This window comes from Protopterus annectens, chromosome 8.part0 (assembly GCF_019279795.1).
Source record: "Protopterus annectens isolate FY-2018-M chromosome 8.part0, PAN1.0, whole genome shotgun sequence".
Classification (NCBI taxonomy): domain Eukaryota; kingdom Metazoa; phylum Chordata; order Ceratodontiformes; family Protopteridae; genus Protopterus; species Protopterus annectens.
In genome coordinates, this window is record NC_056741.1 from 950,177,893 (window position 1) to 950,197,313 (window position 19,421).

The 19,421-nt window shown below is 35.8% G+C and overlaps 1 protein-coding gene across 1 annotated transcript in view; it reads left to right on the top strand.

Annotated features, from left to right (window-relative positions):
• LOC122808363 (unconventional myosin-Ie-like) overlaps positions 1-19,421 on the top strand; it is a gene marked incomplete in the record, with an annotated part of 1,223,059 nt that overhangs the window by 795,368 nt on the left and 408,270 nt on the right. The window contains 2 exon segments of the mRNA XM_044079330.1: positions 7,347-7,461; positions 12,241-12,410. Of these exon segments, the coding sequence (XP_043935265.1) occupies positions 7,347-7,461; positions 12,241-12,410 (285 nt within the window).

The following is a 19,421-nucleotide window of genomic DNA, read 5'->3' on the forward strand; positions in this document are numbered from 1 at the left end:
TTAATGCCACACCACGCATTTTGGTATGTGGCTACATGCTTCTTTTAAATAAGGATTGAAACTAAAAAAGACCTAATAATATTTTATTATAACATATCAAGAAAGTATTGATTGTTTATATAATAGGCAAGTGTAACATTGTTACCTTGTAATAGCAGACTTCATGTTGATTTTCTAACTTCTGTTTCTGTTAGATGAGTATGAGATCTTTTCCAGTATTGTTTAAAAATATGAGGATGAAGAATAGGCATATTTATATAAGGAAAAAAGCAATCTTTAACACTTCATTTTCTTTATGTATAAATTAAGAATTTTCTCTCAATTTCTTCTTCTTTTCATTTACCTTCTGTCCATTTTTCTCTGCTTGCCTCCTTAAGGATGTAATGGACCAATCCATATATTCTGTTTGTTCTAATATTTTATTAGGTTTTAGATATGACAATGCAGGGTCAAGATCTTCAAAGAGTTTAGTTTCATCTGAAAGGAAAATCTTTAATCTGGCAAGAAACAGTAGATGTACTTTTTTTTTTTCCTTGAGCTAGCTAATGAAAGGAAGAAATTGTTTTCTTTTAGATATTACTGATGCAAAATAGTCATTGTCAAAATGAATGTTAAATCCATCTATTTTGAGCGGTGACATAGCCCAGGCAGCCTTAAGAACAAGTTATTTATCTTGAGAGAAAAAAATGGCAATAATAGACCTGGAAGAAGTATTGTTTTTAGATGCAGGAGTAACTAAGGATCTATGTGCGTGCTCTGTTCCAAATGATAGTGCTTCTGGTAACTCTAAAATTTTAGGGAGCCAGGGAGATAATAAAAATAATCATGTTATTACCTTAAGTTCTTTCAGGTAATCCAAATATATGGATGTTATTCCTGTGAGATCTGTTTTTGAGGTCATCAGTTTTGTCTAGGAGTAGAGTATTTTGCTTTAGCAGGAACTCAATATTTTCATCCTCATTCAGTCTTGCATCTGTGTCATTTGAAGAATCTTTAATGCCTGCTATCTGGGACTTCTGCAGCTGCAGAACTTCATTGATTTGTTCCATTTGTTTGGAACATTTCTGTTTAAAATCCTCAGTTTTAGTGTCCAGTTTATCTTAAGTGATAATTCTTGGAAGTTAGTACTGAATGAATCTCTTTTTAAGTACAGAATTTTGTGAAGTTACCTTTGTATGACTCATTATAATCCTGGATATAGTGATGAATATTTCCCATGAAATATTTGACAGGAAAATAACGGAATATGTAAAAAATTCTTTGATACAATCCTCAAGACTGCAAGATTTATTGAAATTAACTCAATTAAGTTGGTTATAATTGTTTAGAAATATACTTTCCTGTCAGAAATATACAAGAGAAAAGTGCTGCTACCCATTTCATTCTGGCCAAGCGCCCAGTCCAAATAAATTCTTGGCGACTTCTGTCATCTCTCATTCTCTAGTTATTTGCTCCCAGGACCTTCGTTCCTTTGCCAGTTTTGTCCAATAAATTCAGCCCACTTTTGCCTGTTTAAATCCTTAATTGCAGTCATCCCTGTCAGCAGAATCTACTTTCTTCAGTCCTATGTAGGCCTAGTTCTTAGGATACTTTCTGTTAGTTTATAGATATAGTATTCTGTATGATTATTGTTATTCTCCTTAAAGGCCTGCATCCAGAATCCCAGTCTCTACTTGTTTCTTGAGGCTTCCCCCTATTTCATCATCCCTTTCCATTTTGAATTATAGTTTTCTGATTGTGCTATGTATAGCAGTCTTAACTGTGTATCTCTGAAATACCCCTTCAAATCGGGTAATCCCAATCTGCCCTGTTCTACTGGAAGAATCAGCTTATCCACTTGCCTCTTGCTGTCTTCACCTCCCATATAAAGTCCTTCAGCTCTTTATTAATTGCTATCCACAACTTTTCCTCTGGATGATAAAAATATGCCTGACCAGTGTATAAGACTAATGGGACTAAAGACATGTTATCTGCTTGTGTCTTACTATCCATATAACAAAGCTTCCATTTTCTCAGTTTTTGTATTAACTTTTATTTAGTCTCTTCCCACATATCATTAGCTGCCACACCACAATCATTTTTAATCCATACTCCTAAATAATCCATTTTATCATGTCCCCATAAATATGGATATTGCTGAACCAATTCATAATGTGGGTACATAATTTGCCACTATTGCCTTTGTTTCAGCGTCAATAATTTTGTATCCAGAAAAAGATTTGAAACAGTCTCAAAAATTTCCACAATATTATAATGTCTCTTTCTGGTTTTGTCAGGTATAAAATAATGTCATCTGCAAAAAGAGCCAGCTTTTCTTGACTGCTGATCCTTGAATTTCAGAGTCTGTGATTTTCTTTGTCAGTGGTTCTAAATATAATTCAAATAAAAAGGGGGAAAGAGGACATCACTGCCTAGGACATTCTGCTCACGCAGAAATTATTAGAGAGGAACCCCCCCACCCACTTTAATTTTTGCTTCCTATCCCTCATATATCCTCCTAATCAACCTTATCTATTTTTCAGGAAATGCAAATGCTTTCATTACCATGCTCATAAAGTCCCAGCTTACTCTGGCAGATGATTTCTCTGCATCAAAACCCACTGACAATGGTATTTTCTTAAATGCTGCTTCCCTTTGGATCATCAGTGTTCTGTTAATGTTGTCAGATGTTTGCCTCCCCTCCACAAAACCACATTGATCCAGTTCTATCAATTTTTGTATTACGTTTGCCATTCTTTTAGCCATTATAGACATATAATCATGGTTTAGTATTGAAATGGATGTGTATGAAGCTGAATCTGATGGATCTTTACCATATAGGCATTACAGCTACCACTGTGTTCTTCCAGGATATTTGCACTTCTCTTCCTCTTAAATACTGTTAAACAAAATCTTCCAGATCTTTATCAGTTTTTTTTTCTCCAGCTTCCACAGGAATACCATGTATTCCTGAGGACTTTCCTGTAGATTGGTTATAAACCACAATTTTTATCTCATCTCCTCTTATCCTAACCATTAGTAATTGAGCCTCATTTACCTCTAACCTTGGCATATTTAATTCTTCCATAAACATTTTGATTTGTAGCTTTTCTTGATTTCCATATTTCTCTGCTTTGTACAGACTTTCATAGAATTTCTGAAATATTTCTAATACCTCTACAGGATCTGTTGTTGCCTTCCTTGTTAAAGGCTCTCTAAGTTTGGCGACAGCCCTTTTTACTTTCTGTTGCTTGAGGCGCTGTGCTAAAAGTTTTTGTGCGCTAGTGTTATCAGAAAACAGTTGCTTAACAGCAGTCTTTTTAAACTCGTGTATATTTTCAAGGTAATCTTTTTATTTTTTGCTTGGCATTCTGCAGTTGATCCTCTTCTTGTTCTGTGTGATTCCCCCATTCTGTAATACTTTAACATTTGTCAGTCTCGCTAAATAATTCTTGTTACTTCTTAACCATAGCTACCTTTCTTGTATTTCCACCCTATTTTTAAACTCCACCTTAATTTTATCCCACTCTCTATGTTTTCAGAAGTAATTTCTATCCTCTTGAATAGCTCCTGAATAATCTCCACTACCAATTCCTGTCTTTTCAACAGATAGGTGTGAAGGCATCATTGTCTCATTTGTATTTCATTACCCTGTGTTTTTATTTTACTTATTACTGGTGCATGATCTCAAATAGTTATTGGGTGAGTATCGAGACCTTCAGTTAAATGCACACGTTCCTGTGAAATGTCAATTCTGTTTCAGCTAGCTCAGTTTTTATATCTTGGGGAATAATGCATAAATTCACTCAAACCTTCTATTATTGAATTCACATTTTCCATGCCAAATATTTTCATAAATTTCTTCAAAAATCTACCTTCCTTTGTAATACCGTCCCTTCTTGCTCCCCCCACAAAATACATCTTCATTGCTGCAAATCAAATTCCAGTCCCCACCTATAAGTAATATTCACTGCTGAAAACTGATTATTCCTCCCAGAATTTTCTGAAGCTCCATACATACCAGTGTAATCCTCCTCCCTTGCCAAATAGCCCCATAGCACAAGTCTGTCATTATTCTCTTTTTATCCTCTTCTATCACTATTGGAGCTCCTCTTACAATTAATATAAGTACTTCTCTTTTCCTTTGTCCCATTTATTCCACTGAATAACCATTCTGAAAACCTTCCTTTATCAAATTCACATGTTCAGTTGTTTCCAAGTGTGTGTAACCAGTAACATGGCTGTTTGCACTTTGTTTTTAATATTGCAATTAATATAAGTACTCTTGCCCCCCCCTACAAAATACATCTTCACTGCTGCAAATCAAGTTCCAGTCCCCACCTAGAAGTAATATTCACTGCTGAAAACTGATTATTTATCCCAGAATTTTCTTAAGCTTCATTGTAGCAGTTTTAGGTGGAACATAAATACATGCCAGTGTAATCCTCCTCCCTTGCCAATAGCCCCATAGCACAAGTCTGTCATTATTCTCTTTTTATCCTCTTCTATCATTATTGGATCTCCTCTTGCAATTAATATAAGTACTTTTCTTTTCCTTTGTCCCATTTATTCCACTGAATAACCATTCTGAAAACCTTTCTTTATCAAATTCACATGTTCAGTTGTTTCCAAGTGTGTGTAACCAGTAACATGGCTATTTGCACTCTGTTTTTAATATTGTTCACTATTCTTTCTGTTTTGTATTTATCTATGAGACCATTGGCATTTAAATACATGACCGACAGCATCATTGTATTAAAAAGTTATTCCCACCTTTTATGTATAACACCTTTTTTGTTAAATGTCTAGTTCCAGCTTTTGTGTTACATGCATACACTGTATGGCAGGCTGAATTTTTATATAGTTGTTTCTTGTCGTATCTGTATGACCCTATGTCATATCTTACAAAACTTTTTTGTTTTATTAAAAGCCTTCAAAAAAACTCCCAATACCCCCTAAAACCTTTTCATTTAATACTAACACACAAAACTATGTACATCTTCAAATATTAAAGTTTTACCCTTCTAATAGGAACAAATGTCCCAAACTGACAGCCACACTCACATACTTGAGTTAACCTAAGAGAAAAGTTATCCATAAAGACACATAATGGAGTATGTGCTTCTACTAAGTGCTAAATGATTTTGTCTTATCTTTATAGCTCTCAGCTTGACAAAACCCTGAATGCTTTCAGAGAACATTATTTCCTAGCCAGTTTCTCTTTTTTTCCCAGCCAACCACTCTCCACTAGACTGTAACCAATTTCTGTTTATCAGATTATCTCCATGGAGATATAAGAACCAGACAGTCAGTTGCTCTTTATCACATTGTTTCCATGAAGACATTATTGCCAGATACAGAAGTGCTACTAAGCATGCATTCATTTGCTAGAAAAAATCATAATACTCAATATTCTTTTTCCCTTTACTTGCTTTCACTTAAAACGTGTTACTAAATCAGTCTAAGGTCCTTAATCCAATCATTTCTCCATGAGAAAATGCACATTATTTTTTCTCTCGTCACACTCTTTTAAACCAGGCTTCTTTTTACATTGCAGTACCTACATTTCTTAAAACCAAACAAGAAGAAAGGGAGAAGGTAGAAAGAAAGGATGAAATAATAGCAACACCTATTTACAATCCCCATTACACTTAAAAGTAACTGACAAAACTTTGCAAAGAAAACCATACACCACAAAAATAGTACTATTGAGAAAAAAAGTGTCCTTTACTTGCATTTAATTTTCTCCCATCTCGAGCCCACCCCAAAGCATTGTTCTGAACATTAATGATATGAATTAGGGTATATACTTGAATCCCCCACAAGTCCCAACAGGTTCTTAAAAAGTCTAATATTACATGTTTTCTTGGTCTGTTATATTTCACAAATATAATTATTGCATTTTAATCCCACATTAAGTTACTGGTTTTATTACTGTTCATCTCCATCTCCCAAATCCTGCATCTGCTTCATTTGCAATATACTCTCTATTCTTCTAGTCAACTCTCATGCTCCCTTCCTTCTCTCTAACATTTTCCATTGAATGGTCTTTATTACCAGAAGAACAAGAAGCAAAATATCCTTCTGTTTCACAACTCACTTTTTGTTGGACAAACTTTTGTATTTCCTTCTTAGCATGTACACCAAAAAATGATTTTGTCTCTCCAGGGAAGAATATGTTGAAGACAGCTGGGTGCAGCAGTTTGATTCTCACACCTGCATCTCAACATTCCCTGAATAGTGGAATGAATTTACTCCTCTTCTGCCTGGTATACAATGAGCAGTCATTCTCCACAAACCCTTTGTTGTCTCCCACTTTTAATATTTTGTCCTTCTGCCACAGTTTTGTCAGAATCAATTCCTTCTGCTGGAAGGATTGCATACAGGTTTGGAGCATACACTTGATATGCCCTTTCAAGTAACAACTCCTGCTGTGGAATACTAGCCTAGTTGTTTTTTTTTTTTTGTCCTTTCATAAAGTCAGTGCAGTTTGTTCCTTCCAGCTGCTCCGGTATAGAGGAAAATCTTAAGTTCTCCTTACATTTTCTGTCCTCTAATTCTGTTTTATTTTAAACATCTCTTCCTGGGCAGTCTTTCATTCAGCCAGCCTCTTCTTCACTTCAAACTCCGATTTTTGCAGCTTTATCACATCATCTGAATATCTGTTTAAAGCTTCTTCCATTTTTTCCAGCCTTTTGTTGTTTGTGTTGATATCAGTGTTCCATTTATTTTAACCAGGCCTTTGTGCAGTTGTCTTATATCTTCCTGTAGGTTACTGGAAGTCATGTCTGGAGGTTGCATTGCTTTTTGCTGAAGAGCTGCAGATCTTTCCCCAGTCTGTGTTTCTTTCTCACTTTTTGTAGCTGATTTTTTCCCAGGTGCTGTGTAGTTCTTTTTTTTTCCTGACATCCAGGCAGTACACTTACTAGCCAGTTACTGAAATTTGCCCATAAACACACAAATCTACTGACCTTCTCTGTGGGTTTGTTTTCACACTGGCAGAGCTACAGTTGAGCTGTTACTCAATGTGCAGCCAATTTGGAATCCTTTGAATGATCACCCTTATTGCAGCAGTATAGCCTGTATTTTATTGACAGTATATTATACATTATAGTACAAATGAGTCTATAACTTTGCATGCTTATTTATTGCAGTTTAACCAACTAAAATGTTAATGTGAGATAGTATGCGCACATGTAGCCACTTTGTTAGCTTCTCAAAGTATATGCGCTTTTAAGAGCTCTAAATAGCTTTATGTAAGTAATACTTCAATTTGAATTAGAAGGTAAGTTGTAACTCATCATAAGAATAGAGTTTTTGTGTTCAGAAGCTATAGAATTATATAATATGTAATTGTTTTCTTGTAGCTGTTCCTTTTAGAGGAGATGAGAGAGCGTCGATATGATGGCTATGCTCGAGTGATTCAGAAAGCATGGGGGAAGCACACTGCTGTACGAAAATATATTAAGATGAGAGAAGAAGGTAAACCTCAAGGGCAAAAAAAAAAATCCATCAGAATGTTGACCTTACTGATGTATTTTGAGAGTGTGGGTGTGTATAGTGATTTGTTCTTAACTATATGGCAGCAAGTTTTATGTTATGGAAAGCTTTGAGGGAAGATGATATTCAGAGGATGAACAAATCCATCAGCTAGACAAAGTCTTGTTTTTTTGTGCTAGCTCCATGACTTGTAGTGTTAAAGCCCAGGCAGGCAAAGTTCAACTAGCAACTCAGGTGCCTGTAGAAACTGGCTGGCAAGGATAGCCATGAAAGACTGTTAAAAACGTTCCCATTCCTGGAGGGAGGGACATGGCTCTGCCTGACCACACAGGTGATACCCAGCCAGTACACTAGGTGTTCGCCTACAAGTTAAAAAAAAAACTGGTAGAGCATACACTACTGTAGTGCATTCAGTCTCTGTACTCCAAGGAAAAACTAGCATGCGGAGGCATATTTCACATAGAGAAGTAAAGACTGCAAGCTCAGAGCATTTCCCAAAGTGTGAGGGGGGACCCTGAAGTAATATTTACTGTCAGTCCATTCTGAACCAGTTTCTTTAAGACCTTTTCCATTAACTCCTGCTTATAAACTTAGGAGCACACCCATGGGGGTCATACAGAAGCCTTCTTGTGTTTATTTTGTTTTCCTCCTTTACTGAAGGTTGTAGCAGAAGTGTTTAGCCATCTCCTAAGAAGGTTTTTGATGCATTTCCTTTTTAGCCTTCTGTTCCACTGATTGTGCAACTTTGCCTACTGTAGAGAAGATAGAGGTTTTGCTTGTTACATTTCATTGCTGCAGTGGGAAAAGGCATAAAAATGATAATATTTTTAACTGTTTATTTTTTAACTGATTCATCCCATTTATCAATGTGTGTTAAATGTTTCTTAACTTCTGTTTTATTGGCAAACTTGATCCACAGATTATAGTAGTTTTTCATGGGGCTGTCTGCAGGACTCTTCATTGTAAAGTGAAACGGCATCAGTAAAATGCTGCAATAAGTGAGTGTTTTTAGATATACATATACAGACAGTGGGACTTAAGATGGCGTATTATCCATTCTTGGCTTTATATCAGTTAAGGGTGATATAAGTATTGGATCATATTGCTTCTCAAAGAAGAACATTGTTCATTGTCTCATTTTGTTATGGTGTACTGTGAGATTTTATCTCCCGGTGTTTGTAACTAGAGCTGGGTTATCCTGGCCTGCATTAAATGAAGCTCCCATCACCATATGTACCATGGGACTGTTTAACCATTGTTACAATAATTTGTACATTTTGTATTTGTTTATCTGTAATTACCACTGAATGTTACATATATTTTGAGCATTCTACTGTAAATAGACATTTGACTAAAATTATTATATTTATTTTGCGATGGTGCATCGACTTCAGAGTAATATCAAATATTACTTTTCTTTTCAATGCATGGTGCTCATACATGCATATTATTTGCTTAATGAGCTGTTTTCTAATCACATATGTGTGGATATTTGTCATAATGCTCATGAAAAGATTATTCGGTAGGTCATAATGGTTTTAATTTAGTAGTTTTAAAATCTGGGAGCTTGGTGCAATAATTCATTTTTTTCAGTAGATTTCCATTTTGCACATCCATCACTATTGCTGATTAACAGTTATTTGGTTACTTTAAGTTAACAGTTTGTCAATATCAGTATACACTTTTATATATGTCCAGTAATAGGCTCCACATTGTCTGCTGTTTTTCATTTTTGTTTTTGATTAATTGCAAAACATGCTTTGTCTTTGTCTCAAGAATCCTGTTTATAACATTAATGGGACATATTGAGAACTGATATATTGTCATACCTTTTGCATGTGTGATACCTTCACCCACTCATAGGTGATATTAGTACCTATAGTTTTCATATAGCCAATAACATCTTTATAACCCTACTTTGTAGATCTAAGATGGCACTTTGGCAGTTTAACGAACAAAGTCCAGTGGCTGAAATGTGGAATAGCTGTAATTTTTTTCCTGTACAGGTGATCAACCAGTTGATAGGATTTTAACTGCAAAGCACAGCTGATTGAATTAAAATCTGACTGTAGGTCATATGATAGACAATAATCCTGCTGCAGCACCTAGATGCCAATGTGAAACAACTGAGAGACTTTTTTAAAAAGAAACATTATTGAATTATCAGTTATGACACGGGCAATCATACGTTTATATAAATGAAAACAAACCATATTTACATATTTTCAGTTACAAACATTATTCATCTCTTATATTCTTCTGTACAGTCATTGTCCATCAAACATAACATAGCACATTAATTTCTTGCTCTTCTTAAACTTCATTCCTCTTACAGAACATTATTCTGCAGGTATTGTTCCCACAATTCCCTTTTTTCTATGCAATTTGCTCCTACCCTTTTCTAAAGATCGCACTTTCAGTTGTTTTATCTCTGTTACTACATTCGCTACTTGTAGTACAGTTGGTTTAGACTTTGATTTCTGTTTTCTAGTATTTGCTTTTTTGGCAGCCACCAGCATTAAACTCATCAAGGCTTTACTATGTATATGGCTAGGCAATTATGATTCTGTATCACTGGTCAAAAAATCATTTTGCTCACCCAGTATTTCTGACATAGTCAGGGAATTTAAGTCTGCCAACTCACTACAAGATATGTTTCCAACATTTGCCATCTACCTGAGAAAAAATTCTTTGGAGTCTTGTTGGGGTATAAAAATGCCTATGCAAATATTTCCAAGTAAAGATCCTAAATCTTCTAGACTTTGTTGTACATTTGTGAGCCATACACATCCTTCCAGTGTTTCTTTGTGAAATCCTTATCCAATCTCTCTTACCAATCCTTTCTAACCTCCTCTGATTGATTCCTATAGTTAACATGGAATATTGTATATGCCTTACTAATTATCCCTTTTTAACAGCAGCTTCTGTTCTAGATTCTACTAAAAACTCTACCAGTGCTGGTCTTTCACTTAGGATTCTCCTATTCCATTCTCTTTGCGTATACTCTGATATCAGTCCTCAATAGGGAAGGCAGTCCCTAGCCTGCAGTCAAAATGTATTCTTGGCCTCTTCCCATTCTGTTACCTTTCTCTGTCTAATCATTTGCTCCCAATACTTTGGTTCCTTTGGTAGTTTTCTCCAGTAAGTTCCAGTGCCCTCTTGCCTAGTCTCTGTACTCCTAATTACAGTCAGCCCTTTTGGCAGAATCTCCCTTCTCCTTTCCTGTGTTGTTTTAGTTCTTAGACTACTTTCTGCTACTTTAACAATATTCTCCTTAAGGATCTGCATCCACAATTCCAGTCTGTCATTATTTCTTAGCCCCCTCCTTTTCATCATCATCCATTTCCACTTTGAATTATAGCTTTCTTCTTATGCTACGTATAGCAGCCTTAACTATGTAATCCCAAGCCACCTTGTTCTGTTAGAAGGATCATCTTATCTCACTTGACCCTTGCCCTCTTCTCCCCCCCCCCCCGACATCCTTCAACTTAATTATTTGCTATCCACAACTTCTCCTCTGGTTGATAAAATATGCCTGACGTGTGTATAAAATTGGAGGGATTAAAAACATTTTCACTAACTGAAAGCTGTTTTGATGATTTTATCCTTCCCCCAGTGTTCTGCATTGATGTGGATGTTTGTTTGTGTGTATGTTTGTTTGTGTGTATGTATGCATACATACACCTTGCACACACACCCCCCCCACTCTCCCTGCTCCTTATGTATATAAACTCCAAGTTCGTACAACAGTGGGGAGAAAAGAAACTTCCTTACATACCACTGTCACACATTCTCACATTGTATCTGCTTACAAATGTTCAGCAGTCTGTGTCTCCGGAAAGAAATCTAACCCAGTTCACAGGTCAAATAACTATGCAATAAAATTGCAAATATATGTATTTATAAATATTTTTGTGCTTGGATGCATTGGATACATGCACACACATACATGTATAAGGGAGTGCTACAGACATGCTTATTTTGATCTTTTTGTTGGTTTGTAACAATGTTTTCCTCTTGAGCATTTGTTAAGTGATCCTGCATTGGTCATTTATAGGTTAAGTTGTTTAGTTCATTGTCTGCCACATTATACCATAAAATAACAGAATCCAAGCTACTTCCAAAAACTGGGTTTCACAAGAAGTGTTTCCCTGAGTGTTTCCAGTAAATGTCCTGTTAAATGTAGTGGTAAAATGTCTTATAAGATAAACAGAATCAGCAAAGTTGTTTACTGCTGGCACCGACATGGGTGCTAGTGTGATTTGTGTGAGAGCTATATTTATTGGCCATCTTTTCTCTCTGCTGATACAGTCATTGGTAAGGTCAGGTGTACACCTCCTAACACTGAATAATGTGCAGTTGTGGAAGAAATTGGTCTACTTATATTCTTAGTTAACCCTATGTTCCCATGAGTACGTGTCTCTTTGCTTTAGGATGGATAAATGGAATGGTGTGTTGTCCGTTGATCTGTCTATAATTAGATGATTTGGAAACATTATGTCTGTATAAAAATGTCCTCAAGGACTGTCTAATTTGAGTTCAAACTCTATGAAAGAGTTCCATACAGCTACTGTTAGCAGTGATGTTGAATTTCAGAAATGAGAAGTAGGAGAAACGATAGACTGTTCAAATATTCTATATCCATAACCTGCTACTCAGATAGCTAATATTAAAGCATACATCTGTGTTAGCTTACTTTTTCAAAGTTCAGACATTTCTGAAGTGTTTGAGTCCTTTTCCATTTCTTCCAATGTTCTACAGCTTCAGATATTGTGCTTAATAAAAAGGAGAGACGTCGGAATAGCATTAATCGAAATTTCATGGGAGATTACATTGGCATGGAAAATCGTCCTGAACTTCGGCAGTTTGTTGCAAAGAGGGAACGTATTGATTTTGCAGATACAGTTATCAAATATGACAGAAGGTTTAAGGTATGCCTGTAAAGCTAATTGTTTTATTTTACTTGTAGCTGTGTGAGTGATTCTTTGCATCCATGTTTACCATGATAACTCTCTTTTGAGGGTTTTAAACACCACATAATCAAAGGCCCCACTACCATGAGCAGAGACATCCAGTGGGATTATTTATACATGAGTTTGTTTTATTAATTCTGCAGCACCCTAAGGCTATTTATTACTTCTTATACCTCTAATGAGTGGTAGGGTGTTATGGATATTTTCATTAATGTTTTGTAAATTGCAGGCATTTTGCCAGTTTTTTAATGGTTCTGTTTACTGTGACCTTAATATTAAAAAACTTAAATGTAATATTTAGCTGGTGTGCTTTCAAAATAATGGACTTGGTTATAAGTTACACTGTGCATTACTTCCAACAGTCGAGACAAATGCTTTTCACTGGTTTAGTCCCTGAGTGAGCCTTGCCATATAGTAAGTCTGGTAAATCAAGGAGTTATAGTGACCTTGAAAGCTTACTTTACATCCTTCTCAGTAACCCTTCATTCCTCATTGGAACACTCTGCTGTTCTGTCAGTCTTCTCTTGTATATCTCATTTTTCTTCAGTTTACTGTACAGCTCAACTTAAATATAATAAAAGTAACTTTTAAGTTATTACTATTCTTCCTTGTATCATTGTTGCAGTAGTACTTACTGTTGGGACACCCTGCTAAGGAAAGCCATGCATCCAGCCAGCATACCAAAACATGGGTTGGGTACCTTGCCCACTTCAAAAGACCACAACCAAAAAAGAACAGGTCTGTGATCCCTAAACAACCCAAGTAGATTAAAAGCCCTGTCACTATATACTTTCTCTTAAAAGCTAATATGTATTGATTTTTGCATAACATAGTATAAAATGTTCTGTCCTCCTAGGCTTCCTTCACCTTCAAAAAACTGATAATGTCTGTAATTCTAGCTCCAAAGACCATAATCTTCATCCCATTGTAAATAGGACTTGCTGGTAAGATAGGTGCTTCACCCAATATGTATTCTACCTACGGAATAAACTTCCCCTACATGTCAAGCAGTGCAATGCCCTATCTTTCTTCAAAACCAACCTTGACAACTAGATGGGTATTCATAAATTCTCCCTTGATGTATGTTCTGTGGCCCTCATTAATCAGGGAAAATAATTGTGTTACACCAGCTAGGCTATTAATAGTCTCACAGACCCCTTACCTAGTAATAACCTGTAAACCTATACCTCCCCATACACATTTACTTTCTCCATGAAATTCCCTGAAAGTGAAGTGATCAGATGAAAACAATGAGCAAACACCTCCCTGAAGCACACAGCTAAAATCTAAAGTCATGTTTTTACAGTGAGGATAAGCCCCCTTCCCACCCCTGTTATTTAAATATATTAAGTCCAGCACTACCTATATGTGGGAAAGTAGAAACCTTCTGAAAGAACAATCAGAACATACAGAGACTGAACTTGCATTCTCAGGGAATCAGAACTTTGAGGAAACTGGAATGAGGAATTAACTATTGGGAAAAACATACATTGCACAGCTGTAAGGAAACCCACTATATACACATCACCTGTCTTAACCCCCTCCTTCATCCCAGCCTTCACTCCTTGCATGTGTAACTCCTTTTGCCTTCTAGCCTCACTATACTTAGTGTTCAACACCATCTTAACTTAAATAACCCCCAAAGTCTGAGTTCCCATTTCCTTTGCCTACAGTTATACTCCTGTTATCCTAGCTCTTCCATTCTGCATATCTACAAACCCTACCCAAATCCTCAGATATATCCTGTTTACAGATGCTACCAGTGTATATGTGTGATAGCCTTTTAAACTTATCCCCACTCTCTGTCTCTCTCACAGTGACAGATTATAACCCTTTCTTCACCCCATTTTCTTAAACCAGCTGTGTAGTTTAAGCCATTAAAGGGTTACTTCTCTAAAAGACATGCAAGTAATCCCAATATTCCGTGATCAATCTACAACCACTGGGTTTCCTCCTTTCTGTTTCATGTCCCCTGTTCTTTTAATCAGCTGTTACTCAGAAAAGCAGCAGGGACAGTCATTTTAAAAGCAGGCAGCATGCTAGGTAAAAACTGAACAAAATAGAAGCAACATAATCATGACATTGTGGCTATTTCTGGGTCATAGTTTAATAAAGCTCACTCATTTCAATTTCCATATCTGACATTTACCATATACCTAGAGATGAATGGTCTTGTAATAAAAAATGAGTTACTATTGCTGTCTGTTGTTACTAAGAACAAAAATATAGAGTGCTTTTTTTACCACTACCTCAGATATCAATGATTCAACCTGCCATGGGTCATAATTAAACATGCTTTTGGACAACACAAACTAAATACATTTCAGATATATTTATATTCATTTTCAAGTAGAGACAGATCATGGACAAATGGGACTCTAGGCATGGTAATGGACCAGGTGCCCCCCCCCCCCAGCCACTCCAGTGTCCTGTTACTTGGCTGTCTATCCCCAACTACCATAAACACTGTTAAAACCTGTCGGTGTGCACAATTTTTTGTTTTACTTTTATAGTGAGTACAAATGTTTAGGTTTAATTTAAAACATTTATTTCAAACGTTATTGCACAGATACTGATGGCCATTTGCTAAACAAAATAGTCTCAGAATAAAAACAGATTTAGCATGAGGAACAGTATACTTCTCTTCCCTTGAAACTCACATTCATTGAAAATGCATCTGGCCAGTGGTGGATGGTGTGCCTTCTGCCCCAAGCTGTTTTTAAACCATGGGTCCCTTGCACACATTTTTAGGACCATGCATAAATTCATGTGTTTTTGGATTCACCTTCCAGAGTGTTTTGAATTATATTTCTTGTTACATACAGCAAATGTAATTGGACTGTATCTTACGTTTGTGGTCTTCAACATTTTTTCCAATAAGCAGAGAAACAAAATGTATGAACCAAAAATGACAAAAGTACCCATTTCAGAGCATTTCAACCGGAGAGGGCCGCTAAAACCATTGGCATTATAATCTACCAATATGAGTACTCAGCAATTAGGGACATTTATTGACTGAATGCACAACACATCTGGTTGTGATAAAAATAGCCACAATAAGGTATTACAGTTTTTACACAAATGCCACTAGCCCTGCAAATACAGACTAATGATATTTTAACTTTATCTCAGCAGTGTCAGTCTTTATCTACAGACATCTCCCAAATCCAGCGGTTATACATACATTGTTGGCTGCATTCTTCTGAGACATTTGTGTAAAAAATACTAATAAATAATAACAATGACCAAAGTCGCATTTCAAATTTGTTTCACACAAGTGCGCGGTAACCAAAGTATTCCAACTTAATTCACACTTGCCCACACACACACATGCACACTAGTCCTGCAAAGCCAGATTAAACACTGTTTAAAAATGACCAGATAAAAAAAAGCATAAGGCACTTTCACCCACAGAGTGCCCCCCACCCTCACCTGTAGTTATAGCCAAAGTATTGACTATGTACAATGCTTATTGTTATGAAAAATTTACATTTACTTTATTGGTAAAGTTTGAATGAACTACATGAAAATTGTGTAAAGATCACAAGCATCATACCATAAGATCCAGCCATGTGCAGTACCATTTAAATAGAAGAGTATTTATGAAGCACAAGAAATATTAAATACCTAATAATATATGCTAAGCCATTATACACATTGTATGCAGAAGTAAAAGTTGTGTAAATAATTCCACATTAAAGAAAAATGTTACTAATACATTGGTTGTTGCAGAGTAAATTGCTGATGTTGCATTAAAAATAGTGTCCTGGTGATATTGCCAAAACATTTCCTGAACTAGATCAGCTATGTAATAGGGAATGGATAGCAATCAACAACAAAAACAACAGGTTCATAAAATGCAACTTGTTTAGACTCTATTACACAATCCAGTCCTCTTAAAAATAAATTCTTACTTTAGTGCAGGGAATAAAGCAAAACAATTATAAATGCTACAGCAACTTTGTTCAACAACTCACAAATCACACAGAAGTCAGAAATATTACTACATATTGCATATTTTGGGTGTGGGGTGTAGGCTTGTAGGACATCTATAACTCATTTTTGACCTCCTTATCTCTTCTCTGTCATCAAGAATAGTTATTCCTATATGAGATCACGCAGTACAGGTCAGACCTATTTAAATGGCAAGTAATGCTGTATTGTTTCAGCATACACCTCTAGAGTCAACAGTGCCAGATTGTGGGCAAATAGGCCCTTATGCAAGGTAATATATCAGCCACAGACAGTAATACCAGTATCTTATTACTTAGCTGTATCTCCACTGTTACTATAAATACTAGTTAAACATGTCAGTGTACATACTATTTTGTTCTTTATTTTTTCAGTTGTTGCAGAGATTTGGATTTCATTTAAAACTTTTATTTCAAGTTTTACAAACAAAAATATGGACATCCATTTTCTAAAAAAAAAACTCTCGCTTTGCAAACAGACTTAGCATGAGAAAGAGAAAAACTTCTCTTCCCTTGAAACAATGCATCTGGCAACCCATTAACTTACAAGAGACATGTTGGGATTCATACTCAAATAGCATATAGTAAAGTACTAATTAGCATCTATGCGAAAGGTGGAAGATTTCAAAAGACAAATGCAGAAAGCATTTGCTGATGGTGTGGAACATCCCACCAGACACAGCTGTCCCATTTCAGGAATAGCCTAGGATTACTGCCTGGTAAAGTAACTTGTCAGAGTCCCATAGAAAAATGAAGACTGAGGGATTCAAACCATGTACTAAAAAAAGCTTCTCTAACAGCTCATAACCTTATTCATCTGCACTAAGTGCTAGACAAATATTGTATACCACACCTTTCTGCCTGCAAAAAAACAAGCTAAATTAAAAATGTATTTATAGTTCAAATATTAACATTAAACTCATAGATTGCATGCTGTCCAATTTAATCGTAGCTAAAAAATAATCACACTGTAAAAGGTAAGGAAACCATGGATCACATCCAGAAAACATGCCTCATATGATGATACTCATGTGTATTACAAGTTGTTTCCTTCCTGTACACCATAACTACTCTGGTTTATAAATAGTTGCTGGGCCTGTAGTGCATGGGACCACTGAAGAGCCTGACTCAAATTTCCAGTCGCCCTAAGCACTGTTTGCCTGTTTCATCTTTTTCTAAGGGTAATCAGTTGATGTTTACATCCTAAGGTCATTCCTCATGTAGTTTCTGTACCTGCCATTCATCTAGCTGGGAACCAGCCATGCTAAATATTATTCTTCCTGTTCTTAATTCAGGTTACCTTCCTTGTGCAAACTCTGGGTTTGAAGTGGCTACATTTTGCAACATTTCAGAATTATTGCTTTGAATTCTGCTAGTTTTTGTCAGTGTCTTTATGTTAAGTATCTAATACCAATGTTTTTTTTTTAGTTTGTTTTCTTATTACACTGTTCTTTAGATATTTCTTGCTTATTTTTATTTAAACACCTTTATCGAATTATCACTTGTGACATGGGCAAACTTGCATTTATATAAAAGTAAACAAACTATATTAACAAGTTCACATTTGAAAACATTATGGAATATATAACAATATATGTGATGTATAATCTAAGTAGCATTACATAAATTACTCAGTTCCAGCCTTATTTTAAACCTCATTCTTCCTCTAAAACATTTTTCTGCATGTATTATTCCCACAGTTTCCATTTTTTTAATATAATTTGTTCCAACCCTTTTCTAAAGATCCCACTTTTATCTCTGCTGCAGCATTCACTACTTCAAATATAGTTGGTTTCGATTTTGATTTCCATTTTCCAGTAATTGGTTTTTGGCAGCTACCAAAATTAAACTTAACAGGGCCTTCTGTATTCCATGCTCAAAACATAATTTCCTTAGTTGCACTCATTTGTCCACCAAGTAATCCTGGCAGAGTACTCTGTAGAGAATTTTTGAAGTCTGCCAACTCATTACACTCCCAAAACATATGTTCCCAGCTTTCTTTTTCTTCCCCATTACACCTCCCAACATTTGAGATCTACTTGAGGAAAAACTCTGCTAGGGGTATAAAAGTATTTGTGCTAGCACTTCCAGGCAAAAATCCTAAATCTTGTAGACTTTATTGCTATATTTGGGAGCCATACATATGCCCTCCCATTATTTCTTTGTTTGCATATCTTATCTCTCTTACCAATCTTTTTTGACCTCTTCTGATTGATTTCTATAATTATCATGCAATATTTTATATGCCGTACTGATTCAGCAGCCTCTGTTATAGATCCAATTAAAAACACAAGCAGTGCATGTCTTTTATTTAGAATCCCACTATCTCTTTTTTGCTTATCCTGGATTGATATCAGAATGTAGACAGTCACTAGCCTGCAATCCAGATGTCTTATTGGCTTCATCCCATTTTATTACCTTTCCTTCTCTAATTATTTGTTCCCAATACCTTGGTTCCTGTGCCAGCTTTCTACAGTAAATTCCAATCTCCTTTTGTCTATTCTCTGTACTCCTAATTACAGTCATCCCGGTCAGCAGAATCACCTTTCTTCATTCCCGTGTTGGCTTAGTTCTTAGTAAACGTTCTGCTATTTTATGAATATAATGTTCTCTATGACTGTCATTATTCTTCTTAAGGATCTGCTTCCAAAATCCCATTCTTTCCTTATTTCTTGAATTACACCCCCTTGCTTCATCATCGTCATACTTTTCCACTTTGAATTGTAGCTTTCTGCTTGTGTTATGTATAAGAGCCTTAACTGTGTAGCTCTGAGATATCCTTTCAAATCAGGTAATCCTAAACCTTGTTCTGTTGGAGGATCAGCTTATCCCACTTAATCTTTGCCCTCTTCCCTTCCCAAATAAAATCCTTCAACTCTGTATTAATTACTGTCCACATCTTCTCTGGTTGATAAAAAAATATGCCTAACCTGTGTATAAAACTTAAAGGGACTAAAACATTTTACTGCTTGCATCTGCAATCCATATCCATAGGCAA